Below are 20,642 nucleotides of genomic sequence, written 5' to 3' on the forward strand. Positions count from 1 at the left end.
GTCTTTTCGGTACAAAATATTAACATCAAAATTTTCAAACAACAAGAACTGAAATGTGGTAAATGGCCACATTTTCAGAGGTGGAACGGGCATAATAAAACTACACTGCCAGAAAAAATACAACACTTTAAAGGTTTCCAATGCAGTGACAGTGCATATGGAGTACATGAGATGATTACACTCACAGATTAACAGCACAAGAAGTTCTGAGGTACAAGGTATCAAGACATGCTGAAACAACCATATTAATATATGATGTGGCTTCCATGAGCAGCAATATTGATGTTGACTCTGGGATTCAGGTGATCATGCTGATGGTGAATGGTGTTCACAGGGACACATTTTGCCACACCTGCCTGACCTGTTCATGTGGTTTTGTAAGTGTTATTGGTTGACGAGTCACATGATTCACTTCTTGTCCAATCATATATCACACATGCTCGATTGGATACAAGTCGGGAAATCATGCTGGTCAGGGAAATTGCTGCACATATTGCAGAGTATATTGAATTGCATAGGCAGTGTGTGGGTGAGTATTACCCTATTCTAACAATGACACGTCATCTTCCTGTTGCAAGAATGGCAAAAGATTGAGTCTAACAACATTCTGCACATACCAAGTACTGGTTAGTGTTCTATTCAGAAACACAATATGCGAATGAGTGTCGTAGCCTATCGCACCCCCAACCAAAAGGCCTGTGGTGAGGCCAACTTTCAAACTTGGACAAATGCACTCTACAAGCCAGCACTCATCATCTATACTTCATATTTGCAAACAACCATCACTTACATGCAGGTAGAATCTGCTTTCATCACTGAACAGCACAGTAAGCCAGTCCATCTTACAAGTGATCCTCTGATGGCACCAGTTGAGCTGTGCTCGTTGATGCTGTGCTGTCAATGAAAGACAGGGTAGAGATGTGCATGACTGTAGTCCCGCTGCTAAATACTGGTTCGTAAAACTCTGTGTTGATACGTTTGGACTAAAAAGGCCTCTTATCTGTGTTGTGGAAGCTGTATGGTCTGCCGCAGCAGCCCTTACAATACGACGATCCTGGTAGGCATTTGCGGACATCCAGAACCTCACCTCTGGGTGCGTGAATGTTCATGCAATCACTGGTGCCAGCATCACTGCACAACTGATGCACCATGTCCAACTTGTGAGGCAATTCTCCAAAAGGACCATCCCACCACTCAGAAAGCCACAATCTGACCCCTTTCAAACTCGCTCAGCTGGCTACAGAAAGCATGAGTGCACCTCTGTAGCATGGTTTCCTGCTGCTTCACATGTTTGTACCATATTGAGCCTTCTGGCTGTGAGCATTCCCTATTAAAGGGTAGACACAGATGGTGCTCTGGTAGCTATGAGACTGTGCTATATGTTGGCCGATCACGTTGAAATCATTATCAGTACACCTACAACCCACAGGTACCGTATGCCATCATCAAATCAAAGTCGATGTCGTCGTCATCATCGTGATTCCAGGTGTACTATTTTTTTCCTAGCAGTGTGTATATATGCAGTAATTTTGAAGTGAATGTTTAATACCACAGAAGATATTAATGTCTCAAGTGTATGAGAGCGTCAGTCTACCTCTGCAGCAGAGTAGTCAGTGCAGATGACAAACACTGAGGATCCAAGTTCGGTTCCCGGTACTGCCATAGTTTTTCCTTGGTGGGAGGATTGGAACAGGATGCACTCATCCTCTTAATGCCAACTGAGGAGCTTCTTGACCATACTAGCTGCTACAGGTCATGAAAAGTGACAACAGCTGGGAGAGCTGTGTGCTGAACTCATACCCCTCAATACAGCATCCTGTGGGACCTTTGGCAGAGGGTGGTACAGTTGTTGGATGGTACTGATGGGCCCGCCATAGCCTGTGGATGGGATTTGTTTACAAGATAGCATCTAATGCCATTTATATATGGGTCTTACTTTAAATGTGTGCAGACTTTGTGTTAGTGATGTTGAAACCAAAGTAGTCAGAACTATGCAATAAAAAAACACAAGAACATCTGGATAACTTAGTCAACTTAGATATTAAAAAGAAATATCACATTTATTTTTGGAAAATAAATAGGTTTCCTGTTCCACAATCTTTGATCTGTTCCACAGTGATGTCTCCTCAATCAGCACTGATATTCCAAGGTGTGATCAAACAAAAATGCTAATTTACTGCGCCCAAGTCAAATTTAGGCATGCCACTGACAATGTTTAACAATATGTTTCTGCTTCGCGCTTCCAATACAGTGTCCATGAATAATGAGGAAGACAATGTTGCAGAAATAGTTGAAACCTACACAATTGGTTGAGATAGCACATTTCAGTTAGCTCATCCTACTACAAAACAATTCTGTTTGATCTAAGAAGCTAATTATTCAATAGTCTCTTAAATCTTTGCAGATCATATTGGATACACAAAAGACAACAGTAATTCAGTCATAGAAGCTGGTATTGCAAAATAATGAAAAAATTGTGACTGTATAAAAAAATTATTGTGACTGTATAAAAAAATATAGTTTTTGCATTATACTGCATTTTATGCTATAATCCTAGCACTTTGTCACGGCATATTATCAGTGTTAGCAGATATAAGATGAAAAGTACTCTCTGTAAATTAAACTTACTTTTAAAATTTTCTAAAAAAATTCTTACTACAAAATTATATCAGATAGACATGAAAGACAAATGCTCCTTGTGGGTGCCATAGTTATATAGACCTCTATGTATTATTTGGTGCCAGGAAGCTCCAGTTGTCTTGTAACAATGTATGGTGTGTCCAGGAGGAGTGCTCAGTATTCAGGGATAAAACAGGAATGATTATTCGAAGCAAAAATGTCTGGTAAATGTGTTCTAAAATGCATACCATAAGACGTATGAGCACTTTTCATCTTTGATGCTGTGAAACAAAATTCATTTACTGCAAGCTCTTTGCTTTCCACATTTTGAGAGGTGATAGCACAGACCAAAACAAGAAAAATATGTCCACTAAAATGGGTTCTAATGTGGATAACTTAGCGCAAAAGCACTTGTTCATGCTCTGAAACGCATCCCTTCTACTGAAGAAATGGTGTGCATTTTAGAGCCTATGCTTACTACGCAATTTTTTCTTGTTTTGGTCCATACTGTATCCTTCCAAAAAAGGATAGCAAAGAGCTTGCCCATAAGAGATTTGTTTCACAGTATCAAACATGAAGAAATGTTCATAGCTTGTAACATATGCATTTTGGAGTCCATTAATAATAGACTTTTCTTGCTCTGAATAATCATTGCTGTTATATCGCTGAGTACTGACCATTCCTCCTGGGACACCCTGTACTACCTTACCCATTTCTTGTTATACTCCACAACAGTTCTTCAACCTTACCTTATTCCAACAAAGGCAATCATTATCTACATTACTAACACACTATCCTGGAACACAGTACTAACTGCACGTTGCCTATCTAATGGTTCCTAAGCACAACAAAAATTTCATTTTCAATATTTTGCATAATTATTGACGACATTTAAAAATTTCAAATGCTGTCACAATCTACTCTTTAAAAAATGTGATCTTTATTCGAAGTTTAGCGCATCAAGAGAAGGATTACAGTTAGGAACTATGTGTGTGTTTTGAGGCAGCATAACTGATGGCCCACAAATACCAGACTATATTCATCCAGTATTTAAGAATGAGAGCACTTAGTGGCTACCAACAAACTTTACACACAGTTTCAAAACTTACAAACCTTTTTCTTGCTGACTCCCCCCCCCCCCCCTCCCCCTCCCAGCCCGCCACCCTCCTCCTCATGAAATGATGAAAGGAAAAAAAATTGTCACTTATTACATTTTTGGTGTTCATGATGTCAAATTTCAGCATCAGGCATGATATTTTAATATATTAATTTTTTTATTACCAAGTATATTTGCAACACATTTTGCAAACAGTGTCCACATATAACATTGAACAAAATTACATCATTTTACAGCACACAGTCATCTCCTGATTTTCAATGAACACAACCTCTAGTGAAAATTTAAGCACTTCAAAGTGCCAATGAGTTGATTTACATATACCTTAAAGTATCAAGAACAGTCCAGCATAAAATAGAGAAAATTCATAAAATAATAAGTTATTTGTATTACTAACCTTGGACAGAAAGTTTGTCCACGCATTCATTTAAAGCAACTTCTAAAGCTTCTGGAATGCTATACTTATTAGAAGACAGCATTTCAATAGCTTGCAGCCTGATCTCATTTGTTTTCAGTTCACTCATTGTTTTTTGTACTTCTTCCAGCAATCTGTCATCTTCAAAATCAACTTCTTTTAAGAATGTTTTCAATTTTTTCAACAGATGCAGATCTCGCGCTCTTCTGCTGTTTTTATCACTGACAGAAAGGAATGAAAACTAATCATTAAGCTTGTATACAGTGCATAAATGATAAAATTAACGTCCTTTAGAATACAAATAACGAAGAGCAAACAAAAAAGATATTGAATACAAAAATTTCTTAATATTTGACAAATAATGCTATTCTAAGCAGTTGAAACTGTACAGGCATGCATATCACCTCTGACTTTTACAATTTTGTAATATACATCGCCCAATGCTTGTTAGAACACAATGCCTTATCAAATGAAAAATTATTAAACATGTATCAAAAAGAATTTTTTTTGATACTTTCTCTGTTTTGTTTATCCTTAATCCACATTTTGCATTAACTAGCCCTTTCAGTTCATTCAACAGTCGTGCAAAGTCTTCTCTACTTTCATCAAAAGTGGGTATGTCATTTGTGGATCTAAACAGTGGTACTCATTTAGTAGCAACTTTATTATTTTTAGAATGAAATTTGCACCATTTGACTGCATGTTTCTAATATTCATTTATTTCACACTATCATGATTTCAGCCTTTACAGTCATTAAAAAGTGCAAATATTAACTCAAAAATTAATAAAATGTACTGATTGTACGGAGCAGGGCAAAATATGAAGAACAAAAAAAGTCATCACTTATTTGTAGAACATTACTTACTTATTACACAACGTCCGACATGCCTTACTGACAGTCTACATATAACGATATGTGAGGTGGAAAGCAAAAAGGAACCTCCTGTCGGAAAATCTTCATTTTGAATTATAAATATTTTCAAATTATGCATAAAAATGTAAATAATTTGGTGTAACAATAAAAAGTTTTTTTTAAAAGTTACATACATTTTAAATTTGTTACAAGAAAATGTATTAAAAGTTCAAAGTAATACAAAATCTTCATATTTCACATTCAAGAAATTAATTTAATAACAAAACACTGCTGTAAGTGTCCTCCTTTAAGTAACAAAAAATATGTTTCACAGCTCCAGCTTGACACTTTTTTGAGGGTCCAGGAACTGCTTGTGGACCATCGGGCTTGGGATCAACAGCTGCACTACTGCTGGCTTCGGCAACAGGTTCAGGTTCAACTTCAGGACATAAAAAGTCTTTGAATCCTTCTTTAAGTACGGTCTGACATTTCTGAAGAGGCATTCTTGACATTTCCCTGTCATTACTTATGCAATTACTTCATCAGGAAATCTGTGAGGTTCATCTTCTAATGGAAATAGATGGTGCACAAACACATTTCCTGCAATGTTGACTTTGGGATACGCTTTACCTCGGTTCTGAACAATGAAATCAAAGTAGTTTACTGAGTTACAAGGGGCACTTTCTTGGCACCATAATTGTGAAAAAATTTAATCATTCACATATTTTTACAAGATCATCATCTTTTTCAGTTCCAACCTACACAGCGGAATCAATATTAGTCGGTGGTGTTGATTTTTCAATTCAATCAACCAAGTCTGACAAAGAGGAGATGTAAGTTCCTATGAACCCACAAAAGAGAGAGAGAGAGAGAGAGAGAGAGAGAGAGAGAGAGAGAGAGAAGAAGGAGAAGAAAAAGAAGAAGAAGGCCCAATCACAAGTAAATTTTATGTTGCCTACTGGCATGAATGACAATCATTTTCTTCTTTTTCTTTTAGCAAATCCTCCATGCCAAGTACCCCATCAAGATGGTGTTTTTGTTTTTTGTCCAACGCAATTGTTGGCTGGATAAAAATTGTTTCTTCTCCTGAACCCCCCCCCCCCCCCCGTGCAAACTAGAGTCTGAGGCTGGACAGCAAAGCTGACCTAAACTCATTTAATCAAATAATTAACATTGTCATAGTAATGACTGATTTTAGTGCATTAATAGCTAATTTGCAAAAAGTCATTAGCAGAAAATAATTGACAGCAGTTTTCTTTATACGCACAGCCAGTTTCTAGAAAAATCACCGCAATACTATGATTGTTTTCAATATCAAAATTGTCAACTAATTCAATGCAATTATCAATTGTGACCAGATTTTTCCCACCATTATTCTCCACAATTACCTTCTGAACATCATGACTTCTTTCTATTTCAACTACTACATCATCAATATTAATAAAGTTATCGAAGTTACTCACTGGAAGGTCATTCACATTTAGAATGTTTTTTTAACAAAGAAGTTTCTGGAACGTTAACAGATTCTTCTTACTCAGGCAGGTCTCCATCTTCACTTGGTTTGTCACTGCTTAAAATTCTTGCCAAAAAATAATCTGCATATGCATTATAATCACCAGTGATGCTGTAATTATCAGAACCTATCTTATTTCATATATCTAAAATCTTATCTTCACTCTTTTCTATTAGACACATATCAATCAATCATAAATTATATCAATCATAAATTACACTCCTGGAAATGAAAAAAAGAACACATTGACACCGGTGTGTCAGACCCACCATACTTGCTCTGGACACTGCGAGAGGGCTGTATAAGCAATGATCACACGCACGGCACAGCGGACACACCAGGAACTGCGGTGTTGGCCGTCGAATGGCGCTAGCTGCGCAGCATTTGTGCACCGCCGCCGTCAGTGTCAGCCAGTTTGCCGTGGCATACGGAGCTCCATCGCAGTCTTTAACACTGGTAGCATGCCGCGACAGCGTGGACGTGAACCGTATGTGCAGTTGACGGACTTTGAGCGAGGGCGTATAGTGGGCATGCGGGAGGCCGGGTGGACGTACCGCCGAATTGCTCAACACGTGGGGCGTGAGGTCTCCACAGTACATCGATGTTGTCGCCAGTGGTCGGCGGAAGGTGCACGTGCCCGTCGACCTGGGACCGGACCGCAGCGACGCACGGATGCACGCCAAGACCGTAGGATCCTACGCAGTGCCGTAGGGGACCGCACCACCACTTCCCAGCAAATTAGGGACACTGTTGCTCCTGGGGTATCGGCAAGGACCATTCGCAACCGTCTCCATGAAGCTGGGCTACGGTCCCGCACACCGTTAGGCCGTCTTCCGCTCACAGCCCCAACATCGTGCAGCCCGCCTCCAGTGGTGTCGCGACAGGCATGAATGGAGGGACGAATGGAGACGTGTCGTCTTCAGCGATGAGAGTTGCTTCTGCCTTGGTGCCAATGATGGTCGTATGCGTGTTTGGCGCCGTGCAGGTGAGCGCCACAATCAGGACTGCATACGACCGAGGCACACAGGGCCAACACCCGGAATCATGGTGTGGGGAGTGATCTCCTACACTGGCCGTACACCACTGGTGATCGTCGAGGGGACACTGAATAGTGCACGGTACATCCAAACTGTCATCGAACCCATCGTTCTACCATTCCTAGACCGGCAAGGGAACTTGCTGTTCCAACAGGACAATGCACGTCTGCATGTATCCCGTGCCACCCAACGTGCTCTAGAAGGTGTAAGTCAACTACCCTGGCCAGCAAGATCTCCGGACCTGTCCCCCATTGAGCATGTTTGGGACTGGATGAAGCGTCGTCTCACGCGGTCTGCACGTCCAGCACGAACGCTGGTCCAACTGAGGCGCCAGGTGGAAATGGCATGGCAAGCCGTTCCACAGGACTACATCCAGCATCTCTACGATCGTCTCCATGGGAGAATAGCAGCCTGCATTGCTGCGAAAGGTGGATATACACTGTACCAGTGCCGACATTGTGCATGCTCTGTTGCCTGTGTCTATGTGCCTGTGGTTCTGTCAGTGTGATCATGTGATGTATCTGACCCCAGGAATGTGTCAATAAAGTTTCCCCTTCCTGGGACAATGAATTTACGGTGTTCTTATTTCAATTTCCAAGAGTGTATATCAATCATATATTGTTACATTATATACAGGGTGTACATAAAGTCCGGGAACATTTTGAATTAATTATTGCACAAGAACTAAACATTGTATAGATGTCATACATATTGCATTTCGGAGAGAATCTCTTAAAGTTTCTTTTTTACAAACATTCAATATGTGAACCATGAGTGACCCAACAGACATCAATACGGTAATCGAATTCTTGCCATATCTGTCTCAGCATGGCATCGTCGACTGTGGCAGTTGCTTTCCGCATTCTCTTCCTGAGCTCTGCTACATCATGTGGTAGAAGCAGTACGTACACCAGATCTTTAATGTGTCCCCACAGATAAAAGTTACACAGAGTGAGATCTGGTGATCAGGGAGGTCATTTCATAAAACAGCTGTCCCCTTCGGTAGCATGACCGATCCATCGATACGGCAGCTCCGTGTTCAGGTACACACGAACTTCACAATGAAAATGGGGTGGAGCCCCATCCTGCTGAAAAATGAATGGAGATTTCAAAAGCATTTGAGGCATCAGCCATTGCTGCAACATGACCAAGTAGGAATATCCAATGACAGTGCTCTCGGTGAGGAATAATGGCCCATACAGTTTTCCACGTGACAAGGCACAAAAAACATTTACCCTTGGGGAATCACATTCAAATCCAATGCATTTGTGTGGATGATTTGTACACACTTTCCCATTAGTGTGAAAAGTGGCTCTGTTGCTAAAAATTAAGTGATCAACAATGCCATCCCCATCCTCATTCAATTGTTGCAACTGTCAACAACACTGAAAACACTTGTCTTTGTCATCATCACTGAGCTTCTGCGCTAGCTCCAATTTGAATGGTTTCATAGACAGCTTCTGTCGCAGGACTTTCCACACTGTCACTGGAGCCATTTCAAGTTCACAGGATGCACGACACACCGATTTCTTTGGACTCCCTATGAATGTCTCTCGTACGGGCTCCACATTCACTTCACTCACACTGGGACGTCCGCTTCTCTTTGCCGGGCACAAGCAACCCGTCGTAACGAATTTGTTGTGCCAGTGGTAAATGGCCTTCCTCGGTGGTGGCTTTTTATCGTACTTGGTTCTAAACGTCTGCTGAACAGCTGTAGCACATTTGTTTTTGTCAAACTCCAACACAGAGAAAGCTCACTCTACACTTGAACTCGCCATGTTTCCGACTAGCGCTGACTATCGGCAAATTACCAAACTATAATATGTGCAATAAATAATTGAAAGTGTTCCCTGACTTTATGTACATCCTGTATTGCATCAATAAATCACAGGTATGCATCAATAAATCACAGGTAGACACATAAAACTTTATAATCGCTTTCAATTTTAACTAGAACTCAACACACCAGTTAGAAAAAAACGCAACTGGTACGTTCTTCTGCTAATAATTTGCCGTTGTTTGCATGGTTACCAAAACTTGTTTACAAAAGCTAAATACAGTATGCTAAATATTTAAAATAAATAACCATTTGTAATAAGTAACTCTTAAAAAGATATGTGCAGAGTACAGTTTGAATATCAGCAATATTACTGGCTTGAAAACCTATGAAGGAAGAGGAACCTGTAGTCAGGACAGACATTACTGTTATTAGGAAACTTTCTTCTGTTGAGAGAGGCCATTAATAGTTGCCTCAATTGCTGCTAGCATTCAGGATGGACTAGTTTTCAATGAGATGTGTATTAGCCAATTTCATTAATGAAAAGGGGCCTCTTGTCAGCCTATGTTATTTCTCCATAAGTGACAAGAGGTACCTCTTTCTAGGCTCGACATTTGCTACTTTAACGATGGATTTAAGTGTTTTATCTATTGGAAATTGTTTTATTTCTGATTGTAGCTCGTAGAGGACAAAGAAAGGTGCATTAAAATTACAAGGGGGGGGGGGGGGGGGAATAGCAACAAAATCCATAGTTTTCAGGCAAACAACATTTTATGGCGATATTGAACAACTGACTTTGCTGACAAGAGGTCCCTTTTGGCTCTCACCTCACATATATGTGGTCTTAAAAACAGTCATTGCATTACAAGATATGTGTACAGATCAAAAATACATAATACTTCTGACATTGTGGACAGAAGTAAACACAAAACTTTAACACACTGTATTTTATATACAACAGCCAATACAGTAACGTGACACACATGCATCACATCAACTGACGTTGTTGTTGTTGTTGTTGTTGTGGTCTTCAGTCCTGAGACTGGTTTGATGCAGCTCTCCATGCTACTCTATCCTGTGCAAGCTTCTTCATCTCCCAGTATCTACTGCAACCTACATCCTTCTGAATCTGCTTAGTGTATTCATCTCTTGGTCTCCCTCTACGATTTTTACCCTCCACACTGCCCTCCAATGCTAAATTTGTGATCCCTTGATGCCTCAAAACATGTCCTACCAACCGATCCCTTCTTCTAGTCAAGTTGTGCCACAAACTTCTCTTCTCCCCAATCCTATTCAATACCTCCTCATTAGTTACGTGATCTACCCACCTTATCTTCAGCATTCTTCTGTAGCACCACATTTCGAAAGCTTCTATTCTCTTCTTGTCCAAACTAGTTATCGTCCATGTTTCACTTCCATACATGGCTACACTCCATACAAATACTTTCAGAAACGACTTCCTGACACTTAAATCTATACTCGATGTTAACAAATTCCTCTTCTTGAGAAACGCTTTCCTTGCCACCGCCAGTCTACATTTTATATCCTCTCTACTTCGACAATCATCGGTTATTTTACTCCCTAAATAGCAAAACTCCTTTACTACTTTAAGTGTCTCATTTCCTAATCTAATTCCCTCAGCATCACCCGACTTAATTTGACTACATTCCATTATCCTCGTTTTGCTTTTGTTGATGTTCATCGTATATCCTCCTTTCAAGACACTGTCCATTCCGTTCAACTGCTCTTCCAAGTCCTTTGCTGTCTCTGACAGAATTACAATGTCATCGGCGAACCTCAAAGTTTTTACTTCTTCTCCATGAATTTTAATACCTACTCCGAATTTTTCTTTTGTTTCCTTTACTGCTTGCTCAATATACAGATTGAATAACATCGGGGAGAGGCTACAACCCTGTCTTACTCCTTTCCCAACCACTGCTTCCCTTTCATGCCCCTCGACTCTTATAACTGCCATCTGGTTTCTGTACAAACTGTAAATAGCCTTTCGCTCCCTGTATTTTACCCCTGCCACCTTCAGAATTTGAAAAAGAGTATTCCAGTTAACATTGTCAAAAGCTTTCTCTAAGTCTACAAATGCTAGAAACGTAGGTTTGCCTTTTCTTAATCTTTCTTCTAAGATAAGTCGTAAGGTCAGTATTGCCTCACGTGTTCCAACATTTCTACGGAATCCAAACTGATCATCCCCGAGGTCGGCTTCTACCAGTTTTTCCATTCGTCTGTAAAGAATTCGCGTTAGTATTTTGCAGCTGTGACTTATTAAACTGATAGTTCGGTAATTTTCACATCTGTCAACACCTGCTTTCTTTGGGATTGGAATTATTATATTCTTCTTGAAGTCTGAGGGTATTTCGCCTGTCTCATACATCGTGCTCACCAGATGGTAGAGTTTTTTCATGACTGGCTCTCCCGAGGCCATCAGTAGTTCAAATGGAATGTTGTCTACTCCTGGGGCCTTGTTTCGACTCAGGTCTTTCAGTGCTCTATCAAACTCTTCACGCAGTATCTTATCTCCCATTTCGTCTTCATCTACATCCTCTTCCATTTCCATAATATTGTCCTCAAGTACATCGCCCTTGTATAAACCCTCTATATACTCCTTCCACCTTTCTGCCTTCCCTTCTTTGCTTAGAACTGGGTTGCCATCTGAGCTCTTGATATTCATACAAGTGGTTCTCTTCTCTCCAAAGATCTCTTTAATTTTCCTGTAGGCAGTATCTATCTTACCCCTAGTGAGACAAGCCTCTACATCCTCACATTTGTCCTCTAGCCATCCCTGCTTAGCCATTTTGCACTTCCTGTCGATCTCATTTTTGAGACGTTTGTATTCCTTTTTGCCTGCTTCATTTACTGCATTTTTATATTTTCTCCTTTCATCAATTAACTTCAATATTTCTTCTGTTACCCAAGGATTTCTATTAGCCCTCGTCTTTTTACCTACTTGATCCTCTGCTGCCTTCACTACTTCATCCCTCAGAGCTACCCATTCTTCTTCTACTGTATTTCTTTCCCCCATTCCTGTCAATTGTTGCCTTATGCTCTCCCTGAAACTCTGTACAACCTCTGGTTTAGTCAGTTTATCCAGGTCCCATCTCCTTAAATTCCCACCTTTTTGCAGTTTCTTCAGTTTCAATCTGCAGTTCATAACCAATAGATTGTGGTCAGAATCCGCATCTGCCCCAGGAAATGTCTTACAATTTAAAACCTGGTTCCTAAATCTCTGTCTGACCATTATAAAATCTATCTGATACCTTTTAGTATCTCCAGGATTCTTCCAGGTATACAACCTTCTTTTATGATTCTTGAACCAAGTGTTGGCTATGATTAAGTTATGCTCTGTGCAAAATTCTACAAGGCGGCTTCCTCTTTCATTCCTTCCCCCCAATCCATATTCACCTACTATGTTTCCTTCTCTCCCTTTTCCTACTGACGAATTCCAGTCACCTATGACTATTAAATTTTCGTCTCCCTTCACTACCTGAATAATTTCTTTTATCTCGTCATACATTTCATCTATTTCTTCATCATCTGCAGAGGTAGTTGGCATATAAACTTGTACTACTGTAGTAGGCATGGGCTTTGTGTCTATCTTGGCCACAATAATGCGTTCACTATGCTGTTTGTAGTAGCTAACCCGCACTCCTACTTTTTTATTCATTATTAAACCTACTCCTGCATTACCCCTATTTGATTTTGTATTTATAACCCTGTAATCACCTGACCAAAAGTCTTGTTCCTCCTGCCACCGAACTTCACTAATTCCCACAATATCTAACTTTAACCTATCCATTTCCCTTTTTAAATTTTCTAACCTACCTGCCCGATTAAGGGATCTGACATTCCACGCTCCGATCCGTAGAACGCCAGTTTTCTTTCTCCTGATAACGACGTCCTCCTGAGTAGTCCCCGCCCGGAGATCCGAATGGGGGACTATTTTACCTCCGGAATATTTTACCCAAGAGGACGCCATCATCATTTAATCATACAGTAGAGCTGCATGTCCTCGGGAAAAAATTACGGCCGTAGTTTCCCCTTGCTTTCAGCCGTTCGCAGTACCAGCACAGCAAGGCCGTTTTGGTTAATATTACAAGGCCAGATCAGTCAATCATCCAGACTGTTGCCCCTGCAACTACTGAAAAGGCTGCTGCCCCTCTTCAGGAACCACATGTTTGTCTGGCCTCTCAACAGATACCCCTCCATTGTGGTTGCACCTACGGTACGGCCATCTGTATCGCTGAGGCACGCAAGCCTCCCCACCAACGGCAAGGTCCATGACGTTAACATTTGTCAAAACGATGTCAGAGAATGTTACAACGTAGCACCACTGTATGAGTCATATGATGTTTGGAATGCCACTGGCATTGCCAGGGAAAGAGAAACAAATTTATTTATTTATTTAGCTTTCATTACCTATGGCTTACTGATAAAGGGACATTCCAGTTGCATCACAGAAATTCTGGTGGTGGTGGTGGTGGTGGTGGTGGTGGTGGTGGAAATTGGGAGGGGGGTGGAATTGAGGGGGGGGAGGAATGGTGGGGGCAGGAATTGGTGGGGGGGAGGAATTGGTGGGGGGGAGGAATTGGTGGGGGGGGAGGAATTGGTGGGGGGGGGAGGAATTGGTGGGGGGGGAGGGGAATGGGAGGGGGGGAGAAGAAAAGAAATGAGAATAAAGAACAAAGTGAATTCTAAGGACCACAGTCAGATTGTTGTAAACTAACGTATACTGTTTAAAGGAGTTCGACACCAGGGAGAATATGGACACCAGAGGCACTCAGTACTTCGACACACTGAGAGAGAGAGAGAGAGAGAGAGAGAGAGAGAGAGAGAGAGAGAGAGAAATTGTCATTGACTGCAATGTCACATAAAATAATGTGCTTAAATTTTTTTAATAAACCTCCAGTATCTGCTTGGTCCTTGCCCATTTGTATTTTCAACGTTACAATTTATGACTGGTTACACAAACACCCATTTTACAAGATAGCAGAACTATTTGAAATTAACATAATTAACAATATTGTGAAAAGGAAAGTTGCCACTCACCATATAGCGGAGGTGCTGAGTCACAGATAGGCACAACAAAAAGACTGTCACAAATATAGCTTTCGGTCAGTAAGGCCTTCGTCAAAATTAGATGACAAACACACACATACACATTCATGCAAATGCAACTCGCACATACATGACTGCAGTCTCAGGCAACTGAAAACACTCTGTGAACAGCAGTACCAGTGCATGATGGGATTGGCGACTGGATGGGGGTTTAACATTATTGACACTAGTTTTTAAAAATATTTCTAAAAGAAGTGTAATCGAACTGTAGGAACTTCTCTGAAAAAAAATATTAATTGTATATTTAATGTCCAAACCTATTCCTCTGGAAGTGCTCAATGGTGAATAAAGAATTGAATATAATATAGCAAAGCATAACAGGGAAATATAATTATTTTGTCAAAAAGATAAATCAGTATAAAAACAAGGGTTTAAAATTTGGCATGTTAGACCAGACTTGAGCAGACTTACCTGAGTGCAAAGTGGAAAGGAACTATAATTTCATTCAGTGAGCCATTAGAATCAATGAAAACACATGGGAATTGACTTCTGTTACCGCCTTTCATTGAAGTATTATTGAGTCCCATAAAGCCATGACCTAAATATAATAACCTGAAAAAATGAAAACATGCATATTAATTTCTATTATGGAACTAAATCACAAGTGCTAGAAAAAAGTAACCAGTAATCGGGTGATGGCAGGTATATAGAAGTAACTTCCAGTTTGTAATCTAGTGAGGGCAACTGACAAGTTCTTTGAGTAACTTAAGCTGTAACAGAGGCATGCAAACCATGAAAGAGACTTTAAGTCAAAAGGACAATTTTATGAAACAGAAAGATTGCTAATCACCATATAGCAGAGATTCTGAGCTGCAGATACGCCCAATAAAAAGACTGTCAAACAAGTAAGCTTTTGGCAAAAATGTAATTAGACAATGTACACACACACACACACACACACACACACACACACACACACACACACACACAGGCGCGCGCGCAAGTACAACCACTCTCTCTGGCCTTGGCAGCCAGAGACTGTGGACATGTGTGCAAGAGTTTCATTTGTGTGTGTGTGTGTGTGTGTGTGTGCGTGCGCGCGCGTGTGTGTGTGTGTCGTCTAATTCTGATTAAGGCCTTTTTGGCCAAAAGCTATCTTGTTTCACAGTCTTTTTGTTGTGCCTATCTGCAACTCAGCATCTCCGCTATATGGCGAGCAGCAATCTATCCTTTTCGTAATATTGTCATTACTCCATCCTGGATTTTCCACTGGTTAAGTTAAAAAGCTCGCACCAAACTGCAAAGTGCATGATATTATTACTGGTAAATGAGAAGGAGAACAAGGCAAAATAAGGATCAATAACAAAAAAGCTAACAATGGATAAAGTCTGAAAAATCTAATAAAATAGTGTCGCACAAGAAGCTGAGTAGCATCATGGTGTAGTGGGTATGATACTTAACAGTCGCATGGAGGGTCGTGAGTTCAAAACTGACCTGGACTGTACAGTTTTAATTTGTATATTCGGTTCGAGTACATTCTAGAAGTATCCACAAATGTCAAGAATCATCGTACTGGAATGTTCTGTAGCTGTATATATACTGTATGTGTTCTGGCAGGAGGCAGTTCGCTCCATGCTCTTGTATGTGCAAGAGCTGAATAAACATTCGTGAATTGAAGTGAGTGTTCATCATTCATTTAATTAAACCTTCTTCTACATGACATTATTCTGGTGGATACGCTGGATATTGGAACTTGTGATAGCGCACATTATCTACGACACAGTGGCTCAGGCCACTACAGAGCTGCCGTTTATGTGGTGAGAAACCCAAGTTTGAGTCATATTCAGCAGATCGCAATCTGTAGGAGACACAAGAAGAAGAGAATGTTATGATGACAGCAACTGTGTGCCACCACATGAGACATCCTTCCAGGTTCTCTGGTGACGATGGCCAAGATCCAAACAAGTGGCTGAAGGTATATGAGCGTATAGCCAAATTTAACAAATGGGATGCCACTATGTGTTTGACTAACGTATTTTTCTACTTTGAGGGCACTGCCAAGCAAGGGTATGAGAACAACGAGGAGAAGTTCAGCTGGGAAGTATTCCAGGCTGAACTGCGCAAGTATTTCGGTGACACACAACACCACAAGTGCAAGGCTGAAGATAAGCAGAGCACAGTGTCCAGGAGAAACTACAGCATCCTACATTCAAGACGTCTTGGAGCTGTGTAAAATAGTGGATCCTAGAATGAAGGAAGAAGATAAGGTTGCACATCTCATGAAGGGTGTTGCTGAGGACATGCATCAAGCCCTACTCCTGAAGGACATTTCGACAGCAGACGACTTCATAAAATGGTGCCAGTATATCGAGACAATACATCAAAAAAGAATTACATGCAAGCAGTTTTAATGGCTTCCAAACGTCGTATTGATGTCTGTGATGGAGGAAGCAACTGATTTCACAAGTGTTCTTTGTCAGACAGTGAGAGAGGGAGTTCAGAACGCACTAGGATTACACGGTGAGCAAAAAACAGAGACACTTCAAGAGGTCATAAGGGAGGAAGTGGAACAGACACTGAACCCAATCTCTCGTTCTTCATTTCCCTTTAAAACTGTGAAAAAGTTGAGACCCAGGCGAAGTTATGTTCCTACAATGCCACATGAGGAACCTGTTTGAGCACCAAGGAAGACTGACGCCTGGAGGACCCAGGATAACCAACCAGTTTGTTTACACTGCGGACGACCAGGACATGTGGTGCGCTATTGTCGAGAAAGGCGGCGGATATTTGATGACACCTGCACCAGAAGACAGCAGACCGATCTTAGCAGATGCCAACTCTGGGACGACAAAGATGAACAAGATGATGTGGGTGCAGGACGACGTAGGTCACCATCGCCGCAAACTAGCCACTGGAGAGGACACTCCCCATGCCAATCAACGTCTCCATCACCGTTTAGAAGCTCCAGCCGATCGCCTAACTGCCACAACCTGGAAAACTAAAGGGTGCGACCTTCCTTGGAGGTGTAGCCACTGAAGAGAAAAATCCTCCGCTCTCAATCATTACAAAAATGATAGGAATTACGTCGATATCCTCACGAATGGCCGACCAGGCCAAGCTCTTGTGGACTCTGGAGCATCATATTCAGTCATTTTGGAGAAGTACCGTTGTCAGTTGCAGAAAACCGTATTCGTTGACAACAAAACATCTCTGCTGAAGGTGGCTATTGGGTAATATGTAAAACCTAAAGGAAGATGTACCATTCATGTTGGTATAAGTGGCCACACACAGTCCTTAGAATTCATCATCTTACAAGAGTGTAGTCATGACGTCATTCTCGGATGGGACTTTTTGAAAGCTTCTCAGGCAATTATAGATTGTGGTCGCTTGAAGATTATGCTAGACAAGATGAGATACTGTGGACAGAAAGATGAACATCCTAGTGTATGGAGACTGTGTGTGCTGGATGAAGTGATAATTCCTGCAGTCAGCGCTAGAAAGGTAACTGTCAGGTGTCATGTCATGCATCAACCCATGGATCTTGTAGTGGAATGTAAGAGAAGCATACCACTGAAGAATAACTTGGTTATACCAGCCTCTGTTGTCTCGTTTACGAATGGATTCGGTGAACTGTGGATAGTTAATTGTCCCCAAGAATCACAGATCCTTCCATGATGCATGTGCGTAGCAAACGCTCAGCTGTTAATTGATAAACAGCTGAGCATCTTACAAACCTCCATGCTGAGTCTGTGGGCGAAATTAGCACTACCACTATGAGACAAGATCTTCTAGCTCAACTATCACCAGATCTCACTAAGGAACAACATAAGAAGATACTTGCAATTCTTCAAGAGTTCTCTGAATGCTTCAATCCACAGGTGAGGAACAAATCAGACAAATCAACAGTGAAGCACCAGATTAGCATTGGAGACCATCAACTAATAAGCCATAGAGCATACTGTGTGTCAGCAATGGAACATCGAATAATTCATGAAGAGGTAGAGAAAATGATGAAGAATGACATCATTCAGCATTCACAGAGCCCATGGTCATCACCAGTGGTCCTCTTCAGGAAGAAGGATGGCAGTTGGCACTTTTGTGTTGATTACAGGAAGCTTAATAGGATAACTAAAAAGGACGTTTACCCTCTTCCACGAATTGACAATACACTAGATTGTCTGAAGGGGGCTAAGTTTTTCTCATGTACTCGGGATACTGGCAGATCGAAGTAAATGAGGCTGATCGTGAGAAAACTGCATTCATCAGCCCTGAGGACCTGTATGAGTTTAAGGTAATGCCGTTTGGTTTGTGTAATGCATCAGCAACTTTTGAACGGATGATAGATAATCTTCTACGGCACCTGAAGTGGACGATGTATCTTTGTTATTTAGATGACATTATAGTGTTCTCAGAGACATTTGATGAACATATAAAAAGACTGAGGGCCGTCCTTAAATGTCTCCAACAAGGCGGACTGAGATTTAAGCCAAAAAAGTGTATCTTTGGAGCAAAAGAAATCAAAATACTTGGACACCTTGTGTCAAATGAAGGTGTATGGGTAGACCCACAAAAGGTGACGTTTGTAATGGAACTTCCTATTCCTAAAAGTATTAGAGATGTGAGAGCTTCCTCGGATTATGTTCTTATTACCATCATTTTATCAAAGACTTTTGTATCAAACCCAGGCCACTCCAAGAGTTGTTAAAAGCTGATGCTAAATTTATCTGAGGTGGTGCTCACCAAGATTCTTTCGATGAGCTGTGAAAAGCTCTGACGACTGACCCTGTACTTGGTCTGAAAGATGAGAGAGCACCTTCAAATTTCACACAGATGCCAGCGGGTATGGGATCGGTGCTGTTCTCGTGCAAATTTCGGGTGGAAAAGAGAAGGTTTTAGCCTATGCTTCTAGGGCACTTACAAAAGCTGAGAGAAACTACTCAACTACAGAAAGAGAATGTCTTGCTGTGATATGGGCCATGTGCAAATTGTTACAGACCATCATTCACTTTGTTGGTTGACAGGTCTTAAGGATCCATCAGGACAACTCGTTAGGTGGGCGCTATGTCTTCAAGACTATGACATTACCAAAGCATACAAAAATGGAAGAAAATACCATGATGCCGACTGTCTCTCAAGAAACCCTGTGCAAGGCCTCAAGACTTTGATGAAGATAGTGACTGTCTCGCTGCACTTCAGCATCTCTCTGCTGAGCAGAAGGAGGACGCCAAGATATCTCAAATTATGCTTGCCTTAAATCAGTCAGAGGATGTGATAGGACAATTTAAGGTAGTTAATGTATTACTTTGCAAGAAAAACTTTGATCCATTTGGAAAGAGGCAGCTACAAGTGACTGCTAAATACATGCGCTTAGATGTTCTACAGAAATTCCATGACACACCTGAGGCCGGACATTTATGATTTATTATGATAGAATCCACAAGAAATTTTTCTGGCCAGGTTTATTCAGGAGTGTCCATCACTATGTGTCACATTGTCAAGATTGCCAGAGAAGAAAGGCAGTTCCTCAGAAACTACCTGGCTGACTCATACCAATTCCACCAGCCGAAACACCTTTCCAGCACATTGGGATTGACCTCCTCGGATGATTTCCAACGTGTGCTAGTGGCAATAGATGATTATCTGACACGCTGTGCCATTACAAAAGCCGTGAAGAATCCGAGGTACCCAAATTCATCGTGGAAGACATTGTATTAAAACATGGTGCCCCAAGGTCGTTAATTACGGAACGAGGGAAAGTTTTTCAGTCGAATCTTGTGACAGAGATAAACCATCAGTGCAACATTACTCATCACATGATGACTGCCTACCATCTGAAAACTAATGGGCTTACTGAATGCCTTAATAAGACCTTGGCCGACAAGCTAGCAACGTTCGTCAATGCTGAGCAGAGCAAAAGGGATGAGGTGCTACCTTTTGTGACATTTGCCTACAACACCGCCAAACAAGACACCACAGGATTTATGCCATTTTTACTGGTGCATGGGTGTGAGGTGACTACGACGATGGACACTGTGTTTCAGTTACATCCTGATGATGTGGACAACAACAACATCAGCCAGGTGTTAACCAGAGCTGTGGAAGCTCAGCAGTTAGCTAGACTCCGCACGCTGCAGGCTCAAGAAAACGATCGCCGAAGGTATGACGCGAACCACTGTCCTGTTGTCTACCAGCCTGGTGACCTCGTCTGAATCTTCACTCCTGCTTGGAAGGTTGGTCTCTCTG

The 20,642-nt window shown here is 41.2% G+C and overlaps 1 protein-coding gene across 2 annotated transcripts in view; it reads right to left on the bottom strand.

Moving 5' to 3' along the window:
- LOC126092071 (rab3 GTPase-activating protein non-catalytic subunit) overlaps positions 1-20,642 on the bottom strand; it is a 217,495-nt gene that overhangs the window by 124,043 nt on the left and 72,810 nt on the right. For both annotated transcript variants that reach the window (XM_049907488.1, XM_049907490.1), the window contains exons 10-11: positions 14,871-15,011; positions 4,134-4,372 (exon numbers count right to left, since the gene is read on the bottom strand). In XM_049907488.1, coding sequence (XP_049763445.1) covers positions 4,134-4,372; positions 14,871-15,011 — 380 coding nt within the window. The remainder of the gene's footprint in view (positions 1-4,133; positions 4,373-14,870; positions 15,012-20,642) is intronic.

The sequence above is a fragment of the Schistocerca cancellata genome, chromosome 7 (genome assembly GCF_023864275.1).
Source record: "Schistocerca cancellata isolate TAMUIC-IGC-003103 chromosome 7, iqSchCanc2.1, whole genome shotgun sequence".
Classification (NCBI taxonomy): domain Eukaryota; kingdom Metazoa; phylum Arthropoda; class Insecta; order Orthoptera; family Acrididae; genus Schistocerca; species Schistocerca cancellata.